The following is a 13,126-nucleotide window of genomic DNA, read 5'->3' as shown; positions in this document are numbered from 1 at the left end:
TGTCTGCTACAAATCTTGTAATCGAAATTTAATACACTTCTACTTATCCTATCGATCTGAAATTTTGCACACTTGTGTAAAGTTGGAGACAATGCATGAATCAAATGTCAAAATAAATGATTTTAAAAATGAAAAAAAATTTCAATATTAAAAAAATTGAAAAAATAATTTTGTCAGCTACAAATCTTATAACTGATATTTGACAAACTTTTACCTGTCTAATTGATCTGAAATTTTGCACGCTTGTGTGAAGTCAGAGGCAATGCATGAATCAATTAACAGAATAAATAATTTTGAAAAAAATTATATATTAAAAAATTTATATATAGTAAAAAAATTGAAAAATAGATTTTTTTATTTTCGAAAATTAGATGAAAAATTCATTGTACATCTGTAAGATTGGAGGTACTGGATTCTTTGGAAGTGTTGTCTTTAAAAAGTAATTTTTAAATGTATATTATTTAATTTTGAACTTCAGAGTGCAATAATACTGGATAGAAGCTACCAAGGAAATGTCTATTATGCCTCTTTAATAAATACAGTCAGTGGATATAGAAATATCATATCAATGAAGGAAAAACTCATAAAAATCACAGAAAATATCATGTATTCTACATCTACAAGGGAAGAGGAAGACTTCGAAGTAGTGTTAGTAATGGATGAGTACACTCTGCATGCTTCAAACATTTTAAAAGTTTTATTTCAAGTGTTCCTAATTACCCCATTTGCAGGGGTAATTAGGGAGGCTTTTATTTGCGTCAGGCACCTTTTGAATAGCATATAGAATTTTTCGGAGATGACATACAATAGCCCTCACAAAGGCCTCTAAAATGAGCCCAAACTTATTGATGAAGTGTTTCACGGTAAGAAGTTATTAACAAAAAATGCTCAAAACTGTCCTTTATTACGCTGTTTGATGGTACTGCACCTTCCTCAATTTTTTATGAATGATGAATTACATTCTAATTTCATACTTGCTAGCTGAAATAAATAATTTTGTACATATTTATTTTCACCTTGTTATCATCACTAGAGAAATTTATCTGTGACAACAATGAGGAATATATTTGTCCTTTGTACAACCTTAACAGGAGCAGGTTGTAGTAATGTAATTAAGACACATCTTCGCCTTGTTAACCAGGACCAAGTGACTAACCTTTGGTCTGGTTAAGCCAGTATAGCGGATAATTATACATGACAGTTACACCTGATACTGATTTATTAAAAATACCTCCAGATTAAAACCTCTAAACTATGGCCAGGTGAGCCTCACACCAGTCTACTCCATAGATGTCTACAAATTTGTGTGTTAGAAACTTTCTTCTGAACTTATAGGGATTACATGAGCATGTATCTACAATACCTATCATGTCAAGACATTTACAAGCAGACTTACACTGGGTAGCCACCCACATACCCACCTGGGCAGGATTTTCAACCTAAAAACCCGAGTTTTTTAATAAAGCCATGGAGGAAAAGTGGGTTTTAAAGAAGACATAGGAATGCATCAAATTTAATTTTTTAATTTTGAACTTCAAAGTGTGATAATACTGGATAGAAGCTACCATGGAAATGTCTTTTAGGCTTCTATAGTAAATACAGTCATCCTATATAAGCATGGTGCAAGCCTCTAAAGAAACTGACATTGATTAGTTCTAAAATATAACAATGACAAATTTTGTTTGCATCTTGGTTAGGGGAATATACTTCAGAGGTTTTTTACCTATTAGATATCAGCCTACCTAAACTGTTGGTATAATATAAATTTCAACAATGGTAATAATTTAATTTACAAACTATTTACTCACTTTGAAATAAGAAACACATTATTTGAAAAAGAAGAAAGTCCAATTCTTAGTGTTTTGAGAAAAACTGAAAATTAGGCTTTGAAGAGGCTTGCAATACCTGAGTTTTGAGAAGTAAGACAACAGCAAAGAACTGGTATTGTGTTAATTTATTCAATACATATTTTTACCATATGTTTGTTGTCTCTGACAGAGATATGTCACTGTTTTAAATAGTGTTACATCATGTTAATGATCATCACTAACTTACTGTTTAAAGGAGGGACAATTATTTCATCAAAAGTTATGGCAAATGTAATGGTAGAGGTTGATACTTTCCAGCATCAAATTTCAGATAAAAATGGAATAGTATGTTTAAAAAGTATAAATAACTATTTTATCCATTTTGCATAAGTTTTAAAATAAAATCATGGGCTTTTCAATAAATACCAGGTGACTTGAGCTATTTAAAAAAACATGCATTTATTGCAACCCTTTTAGCAAGGATACAGCATGAAGGAATTACAAGTAGATGAAATATTTATTTCCTCTAAGCTGAGTCATCTTGCTTTTAAAATTATTGGTTTCGAACTTCTTGGGAGAGAAGATTTTTTTGCAATTTTGACTTATTGATTAGTTCCATGTAAGTAGCAGGCATTTATGATAGTAAAAGTCTCAAAGTTAGGTACAAATGTACAAGTGCTAAGTCTAACTCTTCAAAAGTTACTAATATGTACCTTTATAACTAATATCTAAAATCTCTCAGCTGTTGACCTTGATCATCAATTCTTGTTTCTGTCATGAAGTTTATGTAGGAAGCCTTAACATCCAGTTTATCTTAATTTTTGTAACTAAACTTGTTTTGCTACTAGTGAGTGCCTAGGCATTATCAATATTCTGTGTGGGATGGTTTGTATAACTTGTTCTTCCGTAACTCATTGGCTTTGACTATTGGGCTTCACCAAGCTTAGAGGTTAATTGGCAACCTTGTATGAGGTATATTTGGTCATTAATGCTCTGGCTGTGGTGTGTTATCCAGACTAACAAGTGTATCTAATTCGGAACACAGGTCCGCCAGGAACAATTCTTTTATATCAACTTATGATATATTCATTTTGTTCTTAAGAATGTTAATATTTTCTGTCAACATTCCTTTCTGAATATAATTTCGTTAGATTATATTCAGTTATAGTTTAGTCATTAGGTTACAAGTTGGCTACTGTCTTGCATACTGTGCAAGCTTAGCAGGAACTGCTGCATGTCTTGAGACCATATATAACAGAAATAAAAGAAAAAAAAACTTTTAAAAACCACGTTTTCTTAATGGACAAAAAAGAAACATTAACTCTTCAGTGAGTTGTCCTAAATTTTATTCTTGACCTAAAGTGAAGTCTAAAGTTTATTTTTTCAAATCTTATGCTGAGAAAACACAAAAAACATGGGGCGGGCACTGTGAAGATCTAAATATCATATATTATGAGAAGTTACAGACTAAGTATTATGAATAGAACTTGGGTAATGGAAGTGTCTTAAAGCCCGCCCAACGTTTTTTGTGTTTTCTCAGCATAAGATTTGATAAAATAAACTATAAACTTCATTTTAGGCCAAGAATAAAATGTAGCATAACTAACTGAAAAAGTTAATGTTTCTTTTTTTGTCCATTACAAAAACGTGGTTTTTAAAAGTTTTTTATTTGTTTTATTTCATTGTTTTTAGTTTTGTAACCACCAGAAAAACATGGTCTTTAAAAATGGTCTTATATATTTATTTTCTACTTTTTAGTTTAGCAATTTTAGCAATTCAAATCAGTTTCCAGGGTTGGCAACTCTGGATGTTCGACAAAAAACTCTATTCCCAACCACATATTTCTAGGTTTTTTTTTCTTATTTTTGCTTGTTACTTCTGATGATCAAATCTTGAATTGTTAGGCAGCATAAGCATGCATGCCAAATTTCAAGTTTCTAGGATCTTCAGAAGTGCTCTAAATTAAGGTTTGAATTTTTTATGACATACAGACAGACGGACACAAAGCGAAGAGAAGAAAAACGTGGTAAAAAACATTGAGCTTTGTAAAATTGGATTAATAATGCATGGATTGAATGAAAAACCAGCTACCTATTATAGCTTCTGGCACACTCATAATTTTTTGTTGCAGAAAGTCATAGCCTCACTGTTGAGTCATGGGCATGACATCACTGACAACCTCTGCACACCTGACCAACAGGGCTACTCTGCTCTTCATTATGCTGTTTTGTACAAGGATCTTGCAATGGTGAAGAAACTTCTCATGCATGCAGGTAATTGAGTTATTATTTATCTATTTATTATTATTTGTGTAAAAATTGAACTGAATATAGTAGAGGGAGAACCTTAAGTCCCACAAGATTCTGAAGCATAAGTAGAAAATAGAAGTTTGATCCAGCCTGTACAAAACGCTGGCTCTGATGGTATGCCTAGTAGTACTTGAGTAGCTTGTGGGCAATTAATTGATGATGTCTCGGGGTTCTTTTATTTCTTTATGAAGTAAACTATTTTTTTTTTCAGTCATAGGATGACCAATGCTTTGGTTGAAATTCTTAATTCCAATATGAAAATATACAGCCTATTTTATAGCTGCTTACCTTTATGCTATGTAGTTGGTGGTAAATGATGGTACTCCTATGCTTATGCCGCCTGTAACTGCTCTAGATCAAACTGAAATAATTCTGCTTCACTCATGAATTCTTTTCCTTTAATATTAAAGTTGCTAGTATCACATATATTGGATTTTTCATTATGAATTAAAAATATAATGGTCAGTGATACTGTTTTGGAGAAGAATTTCTAAGGTAAATATTTCCAGTCCATTTTACTAATAATCGAACTTGCCAATTTAAATTTATCCTTCTAATTGGGACTTGCATCACCATTTGCTTGTTTTTGTTATTTTGCAGCTGTTCTTCAGAGATTCTACTTCTGTTCTAAACCTTCTGGACGATATTCTTCAGCATACTTTAGCTCCTTGGAATGCCCATGCAGTTTTTCATTCTAGTAACATTGTCCCTGACCATGCTACCACTGAGCTCTTAGTAGTGGCTTAGTGCTTTCTCAACCGAGTGCAAGTTACAGATGATCAGGTCAAGATGTTTGTTGTTGGGAGTTCCTTGCACTTCCTTTCAATGTCCTTGTGTTGGAGATTTATGTACATTTGGGGTATCAATCAACGCATTAAATATTAACAGGATAAAACTAAACCTTGTAGAGGTGGAACTACCTAGTTCTGTTTCATTTCTTCTTTGTTGGGCAATACTTATAAATTCTAATGCTTCTATTCCCGCCCATTGAATTTTATTTTGTATTGATGAATAATTTTTTATTTTTGTTGTTGAAGTCATTATTGTGTAATGTTCATTGCAGATAAAAGGTGCATAAACATGGAGAGTCATGATCGATCGACCGCTCTGCTGCTTCTCTGTAGAAACTGCTCAGCCTCAGACCTGGAGGTGACTAGGATGGGTCATGGAATGTTTCATATGCTTTTAATGCAGCCTGCCTACAACTAAACTTGAAACAGACCAAACTCTGAAGATGATTTTCATGTGCATGATCATGATTATAAGAAGTAAAGATTTGCTGAATTTTTATAAAAACTTTGCATTGTGGTACAGTGGTACAGTCTGCATATCAGTATTCACACCTGTAGGGTACTATAGTCAGGTCTCTACAGCATCTCTATGATGTCCAAAACTTTGTCAAAAACTGATTTTTTACTCCTAATTTTGCTCTTAAGTTGCTGAATTCATTTTTTCTGTACAAGAAAAGTATTTTATTATCGTTCTGTCCTGATACTTCATCTTAAATTCACTCCAGTAAATTTTTATTTAATCAGGAAGAAATATTGACAAGCCTTCTACAAGCTGGGGCAAATCCCAACCTGCCTGAAAAAGATCCATTCTCCCTGCCCTTATTGTGTGGTATGTCATCTTAATAATTGCTCCAGCTTTAGTTATTAATGCATTTAAGGAGTTTTTTCATTATATTATATACAATCTATATAAGAAATTCTTGATGATTTGAACACGGTGAAAACCGTGCTAAAATCTGCCTAAAGGTCGGATTAATGAGAACAAAATTAGGTAGAGTCTCATTTGAACACGCGACTTATTTCTATTGCTTGAACAGGGCAGAAAACTTTTTTGAAAAATCATTCAATTATGCTCGGCTTGTGCCCCTTTTTTAGGACAAATAAGAATTAGAGCAGAACTTGGCGCTCGACAGTGAAAACAGCACATTATTAGATGCCAATTTTCCAGCCTTGGAGCGACGCTGGTGGCGAGGAGCTGAGCTAATGCTGGACGCAGGGGCGGACGCCACAGCCACGGATTTTGAGCACAATGAGATTCCAGCCACATTCTTTGCTCGGGTGCGTGCAGCTTTTGATTCAGTTAAATTTATACGTCTCCAATTGGGGCTGTGCAATAAACTGTCCACGATTGTTACAAAAATTTTAGTGCACCCATCTATGAGTATGAATAATGTTTCATTCAGTGTTGTAGATTTTGTGATTTAAAGTTGCTACTTACTTCCCCGTTTGCGTTTGACCTGTTACAGAACTCAACGACCCTTATATCTATTACAAATTCACAAGTAATTGCCTATATTTCTATCGTTGTCGGGATCTTCTTAAAATCGTTTCGTCTAAGATTTGTATCTGTGATTTTAATTCAGATGCTAAGGAAACAATGTCAACTTTGCTGTGAGCTTAGTTGAGCTTGAGCATTTTATTTGGAATATTTTTGTATTTTCAGGATAATGTTGAAATACTGAGGAACCTTTTGAGTAGAGGATGTCACTGCCCTTACCTCAATGGTTGGATAGTTAATAGAAGCCTAACAGATGCCCAGTTGAAGACCATATTGCCGTACATATTGTCTCACCCTTGGAGTTATGAGTGAGTAATATAGCTGCAGAAGATCTAACAAAACCAGCTTATGTGAAAAATTTTAATTGCTCTATACCTCACGTATTTGGATTAGCGAGGAATAAGGCCATATTCCGAAAGAAATAAATTCTTCACTAATCAAATGCTATGTTAGATTCGATTTTCCATAACGGGTCCTATTTCTGGTACCTAGGCTGCATGTTGTGCTGATTGATGCTGTCTCAGTATCGTACCACGAGAGCGCTCTGTACATTCTGGAGCATTACGTGTTTGACGACATGCATAAATTTCTGCGCATACTCGTGCGCATCTTTAGACTTGACAACGGAATCAACTGGGCAGACAAGAACAAGTAAGAATTGTTAAATAGATCCTGCATCTACTTATAGCAAAGTTTCTTTGTTGGCATTTTCTGAGCTTGCATGAAGACAATTAACTTCTACAATTAATTTTGTTGAGAAATTCTGCATTTAGAATTAATTACACTCGTTTCTTTTAAGGGGACCGGCTACGTAAAATTTTCAATTTTGGCGCTTTTCGGTTTTTGTGCTCATCTGAAAGCTGGAATTCTGCTCTTTCCAATGGTACCACTGCCATCGCTGTACGCCAATATTTACGTTCATGACGTCTCTTTAAAGGGAAGCGGGTGGGAGAGTTCTTTGAGTAATTAGATATAAAGTAATTAGCTGTAAAATCAATGGGACAATTGGCCAACCAAGAAACCTCATGAAAGCACATGAAAATGTTAGCAAGTGTGGGACCAAGGGGAAGGCCCATTCCTAAATCATAAACTTGTTTATAAAGTTTATCAGCGAAAATGAAAAAAGGTCATGACTGATAGTTCCAGAAACTTTTTGAAAAGGCTGTGGTTAAGAGCAATCACCAGATCATTCGCATCCTTAAACAAAGAGTTGAGGCAGATTTCAATAGTTTCTGTAAGAGGAATATTAGTGAACGAATTTTCAACATCAAACAATGCTATAGTCAGGTGCTGAACATTGGTAAAACCTTTCGAACGGTCGACAAATGAGTAGGTATTATAAACAGTAAACTGGTTAGTAGTTGGACAATTCAAAATGGAAACCAAAAATTTAGCTAGGCTAAGCTCGGGGTATTATACGCAGCAAAAATAGGCCGGAATTGAAATTTCAAAGCAAAATCTGGCTTATGAATTTTTGGAAGGCCTTACAATATGCCAGGGCACGAACCAGAAACGTGAAGTTTCAAAAAAGTTTCAGAGGCAAGGGTGGAGGAATCTTTAAGTTTATGAATGAAGGTATTAATTTGATCCTCAATTTTCAAAATGGCTTTAGAGATAGGGCTAGTGATTTCCACGAATTTTGAAGAATCAGAGATGAGAGCAAGCATACTGCTGGTGTATCGGTTACGGTGAAACAGAACCACGCCGCGACCTTTATCAGGCTTGCATATAACCAGATCCTTATTCTTGGCTAGGTCCCTCAAAAGACAGAAGTCCCGAGGTTGAAAAAGTGACATGAAAATTTTGTATGATTTGAAATTGTAGAAATGACGATATGCTAAGCTTTGAAGATTACCAAGAAATTCTGGGTGGTTAGAAGTGGCCACATTTTTCAGGTTCATAGCGAGACGTTCAAATGCTGGAACTTGTTTGTTAGAATTTGTTTCTGATTAGAGAATAAATTTGACTTTGATTAACTTTAAAAATTCAAGTATTTATCAAAATTAGACAAAAGTAAGTATCATTTATGTTATAATGAATGAGTCATGTCCTTTCATTTGAAAATAATTTTTCATTACAAATCGAAATATTCATTAGGAAAACTTTGGGGTTAGGCAATTTTTGCAAAACCTTAAAAATACTGTAAACTACTGTCAAACAAGGGTAATAAGGGATGGTTTTGAGCATTTTTCATGAATAACTTCTTACCATTAAGCACATCATATACAAGTTTGGGCTCATTGGAAAGACTTTGCAAGGGCTACCATAAGGCATCTCCAAAAAATTCCATATGCTATTTTTAATGTGCCAAATGCAAAATAAAAGCATCCCAAATTATTACTGGGAATGGGGTAATATGGGGCACTTGCAATAAAACTTAATTTTAAAACGTTTGAAGCATGCAAAGTGTACTCATTCATTACCAATAGTACTCTGAAGTCCTCCTCTTTCATTGTAGATGATGTAGATGTAGAATAAATGACATTTTCTGTGTTTTTTACTTGTTTATCTTTTATTGATATGATTTTCTGTGTTTTTTGCTTGTTTATCCTTTATTGATATGATATCACCATATTCATTCATTACTGTATTATTGATGTGATATTACTGTATCCATAAACATGCCATTGAGCATTTACAACGACCTTGTCCACTGCAAGCTTCATATCAGCAGATGTTTAGCATTTCTTCTGTATCTGCAAGCTTACAGGACAGCTTGTAGTTTCACACCATTTTAATTGGGTCAAGTGAATCCACTTTAACAAACAATGATCATAAAAAACATACCTGAAACAGAAAGGAATATTTTAGTAACAACCATTATAATTTTTGGAGAAATAAATTATAGTTAAGGTCAGGGTTGGCAATGATTAAATCAAAATGATTAAATCATGTGATTAAATCACTTGATTTTTTTATGAAAAAATTCTTGTTTTTTTTTATTTTTTTCGATTTTTTGATTTATTTGATTTTTTCATATATTTAAATATATTGAGTTGCAGTCTTTAATTTATATTGAGGTATTGTTATTCTTTGATTAGTATAAATGTACTATGAATGACAAATTGGTATATAAACTTGTTGCCTTTAGTGTGTATTAGGTTCTTTACAAAGCTAATGAATAGACTTATCAATAATTGTTTACCCAAAAATCCCTAAGTGGTAAACACCACCTTGGCCTGTTGGCCATTATTGAAGGCAGTAAGTGCCCTTTTTAGCCATCCATTATGATCCACATACTGTTATTGTTAGTAGGCTAATTGCAACATAAAAAATGACACTTCAAAAAGACAAAAAATCAGAAAAAAAATAAAATAAATAAAAAAATCATGAAAAAATAAAAAAATCATTGATTTTTGATTTTTTTTATTTTTTTTAAATCAAAAAAAAATCGCCAACCCTGATTAAGGTTAATTTGGTTAATTATTTTTCATTTTATGTTGCCCGGTGCATAATTCTATCTGTCATTCTTTGCACAATTTTATGATGACCAATGATGCACTAAGTTTTTGTTTAATGAAATTTTTTGCTGAGCAAGGTTAATTTAATAAAAAAATTTTTGTTGTTAATTGATTTTTTGTTATTTTTTATGTCAGTTGTATTTTAAAATACCAACAAACCTTAATTTTTATTACAACTCTTTACCTACACCATTATTGAACTAATTCAGCTACCACTGCAAAATTCAATTGGATTATGAGTTAATCCCCCCGCGGTTGACCCAGGAACAATATTCAATACGGTATTTGTTTTTTAACCACCATAATATGCATATCTTGAAGCATTTAGTCAGCCATCGTTATCTAGAAATGGCATCCATGTAGCATTACTGATTGAATAATGAGACATTGATTATCATCTTCTAATTTGATTGCATCAATTGTAATTCACTACAATCTAAATAGTTTCTTCACTGTCAGCCACATTGACTTGAATTGTTATCATGTAGAAGAATAATTGACATCCACCCTCCATCACAATCATGACTTGGTGTCATTAGGGCAATTAATTGGTAATCTTGTCAAATGTTGCCATATTTGGAAGTCTGGCTAGGCCTAATGCTATTACATTCTAGAGATAAAGCAAAGCAAGTACATAGTGATTTTCACCAACATTTTGCAGAAAACTGATGAGAAAACACTTTAAATGAAGTTATTTACTATGTAATTTATGTGGTTTTTATGCTGTCTCCAAAAATTTATTTCCAACATGAGTTGATGAGATTTGCCTTTATTCCAATTGCCTTTAAAAGCAGCAGAGGCTGAAATTCAAGCTGTGTGAGAAAATGGAATTTCTACTTTTTCCAGACAGATGACTGTCAGTGTAGTTGATATCCATGTGAGTGATGCATGTGTTAATTCTGCTCCATTTGCAAAGCAATTTGCTAATAATCTCCATTGCTACTTGTTAATATACAAATTACATTAAATTACACATTAACCACTATCATGGTATTCATTTTCCACATCAACTTCATAGCATTGTTGTACATATGCTATTTTTGCCATATTGATCACAGATTGCCTTCCATGGAGAAGTGTAATTGATGACTCTGCTGTCCACCTTGTTTGTATGTAAGCCTCTTCAAGCAAACAGATTTGAGGGCTTGCCTTGCTGAGAGTCCTTGGAACCTCCAGTTCATAATTTTAGGAAAAAAGTGAACAACACATATTGCTGTAAAATTCCTGTACATAAAAATGAACTATAATTTTGAGTTTTATTTCAAGTATTTTTAATTTTTTTATACTTTGTCTTTATTGCTATTATTTTTATTTTTTATTATGTCTCCAGTACAGGAAAATTTTACTCACTGTTATCAGTAGTACTCACTGCACCTTCCCTCATTTTTTATGAATGGTGAATTATATTCTAATTTCATCAGACTTCTACTTTCATATGCTGAAATAAATTATTTTGTACATACTTATTTTTACCTTTTATCATTAGAGAAATTTAGCTGTGAGTACATTGAGGAATATATTTGTCCTTTTAAAGCCTTTAACAGAAGCAGGTCGAACTAAGGTAATTAGACATGTCTGTTCAACTTGTCATAGCATGTTAACCAGGTCCAAGTGACTAACCTTTGGTCTGGTTAAGCCAGTATAGCAGATAATTAGACAGGACAGGTTGCATCTGATACTGATTTATACAAAAGACCTTTAGATTAAGACTTCTTATTTAAAGCCAGGTGAGCCTCACACCAGTCTACTCTATAGATATTCGTGAGTTTGTGTGTTGGAAACTTTCTGCAGAACTGTATAGGGATTACATGGGCATGTATCTACAATGCTTATCATGTCAAGATATTTACAAGCAGAGTTACACTGGGTAGCCGCCCATATACCCACCTGGGCAGGAGTTTCACATACCCACCTGGAAGCAAAACCTCCCCTTACAAGATGCAAACAAGGCATGAACTAACAGACCATTGTGAACGAATGAGGCTCGAGAGATGCCAGCATATTCTGGATCTCATTGAGGATGGCATGCTGCCCAACTTGGTGTTCAGTGACGAGAAAAAATTAGACATTGAACAGAGCATTAACCGCCAAAATGACAGAGTTTGGAGTCGGGATGGATCTGTGGCAACCAGAACAGCAACACGACGTCAAAATCCCATGTCCGTGATGGTTTGGGCCGTGGTAACCGCCACTGGGAGGTCCATACTCGTTTGTTTTTGTCGCCTCAGGAGTGAAATTGAACAGTCAGCGATATATTTTGGACATTTGGGAAGCTGTGTTGTAACCTTGATCCCGTAAACACTTCAACGGCTCACCGTGGAGTTTTCAACAAGACTCTGCCCCATCACATGGCTCAAACATGACCCAAAACTGGATTCAGGGCCACATCCCAGCGTTCATAAGCAAAGATTAATGGCTCTCAAGTAGCCCTGATTTGAATCCTCTCGACTTTTCTGTGTGGGCTATTTTGGAGAGTAGGGTCTGCAGAACATCTCATGATTCTTTGGGTAGTTTGAAGTCTAAATTCACACGAGAATGGGACTTGATCCCTCAAGAAATGCTGCGTGTCTATTGTGAAGCTTTCTCGCGTAAATTGGAGGCCGTCATTAAAAATATGAGGGTCACATTGAATAAATATGTCTGAGAATTCTTTAGGCAATTATTGGCTACTAACTCATCCAATATAAAAATTCACCTGTTTGTTTCATTGAGGAATAACAAAAAACGTATGTTTCCATAAAAATGGCAGACCCTGTAATATGTGAAAAAGGTAAAAATAACCATTTTATCAATTTTGCAGTGTTTTTAAAATGAAATCATGGGCTTTTCAGTAAATACCAGGTGGCTTGAGCAATTTCAAAAAAATACATGAGTTTTTGCAACCCTGTTAGCAAGGATATGGCACGGAGGAATTATAAGTAGATGAAATATTTATTTCTTCTAAGCTGAGTCATCTTGCTCTTAACATTATTAGTTACTAATATATACACCTGTATAACCAGAGCTGGGCTGCTCTACTTTGAAATGTAGCGGCGCTACCGCTACCGCTACATGCTCTAAATGTAGCGGGCGCTACCGCTACCACTACACCTACTAGATTGTAGCGAGCGCTACCGCTACAGTAAAATGTAGCGCCACTACATTAGCCGCTACAAAGGCCAAAATTATTGGGAATTTCGAAATATTTATTGTTCCGCTATTGTTATTTACTCATAAACATTTAATGATAATAAAACATTTTCAAAACATATCAAAGCAA

The 13,126-nt window shown here is 34.1% G+C and overlaps 1 protein-coding gene across 1 annotated transcript in view; it reads left to right on the top strand.

Moving 5' to 3' along the window:
* Window positions 1-7,057, top strand: part of LOC108680856 — a gene marked incomplete at its 3' end in the record, with an annotated part of 12,007 nt that extends 4,950 nt beyond the window's left edge. The window contains exons 2-7 of the mRNA XM_018169774.1: window positions 3,940-4,081; window positions 5,181-5,266; window positions 5,653-5,737; window positions 6,077-6,186; window positions 6,572-6,714; window positions 6,899-7,057. Coding sequence (XP_018025263.1) covers window positions 3,940-4,081; window positions 5,181-5,266; window positions 5,653-5,737; window positions 6,077-6,186; window positions 6,572-6,714; window positions 6,899-7,057 — 725 coding nt within the window. The remainder of the gene's footprint in view (window positions 1-3,939; window positions 4,082-5,180; window positions 5,267-5,652; window positions 5,738-6,076; window positions 6,187-6,571; window positions 6,715-6,898) is intronic.
* Window positions 7,058-13,126: the final 6,069 nt, after the last annotated feature.

The sequence above is a fragment of the Hyalella azteca genome, unplaced genomic scaffold (genome assembly GCF_000764305.2).
Source record: "Hyalella azteca isolate HAZT.00-mixed unplaced genomic scaffold, Hazt_2.0.2 contig10753, whole genome shotgun sequence".
Classification (NCBI taxonomy): Eukaryota; Metazoa; Arthropoda; class Malacostraca; order Amphipoda; family Hyalellidae; genus Hyalella; species Hyalella azteca.
This window is presented reverse-complemented; position numbering and strand designations above follow the sequence as displayed.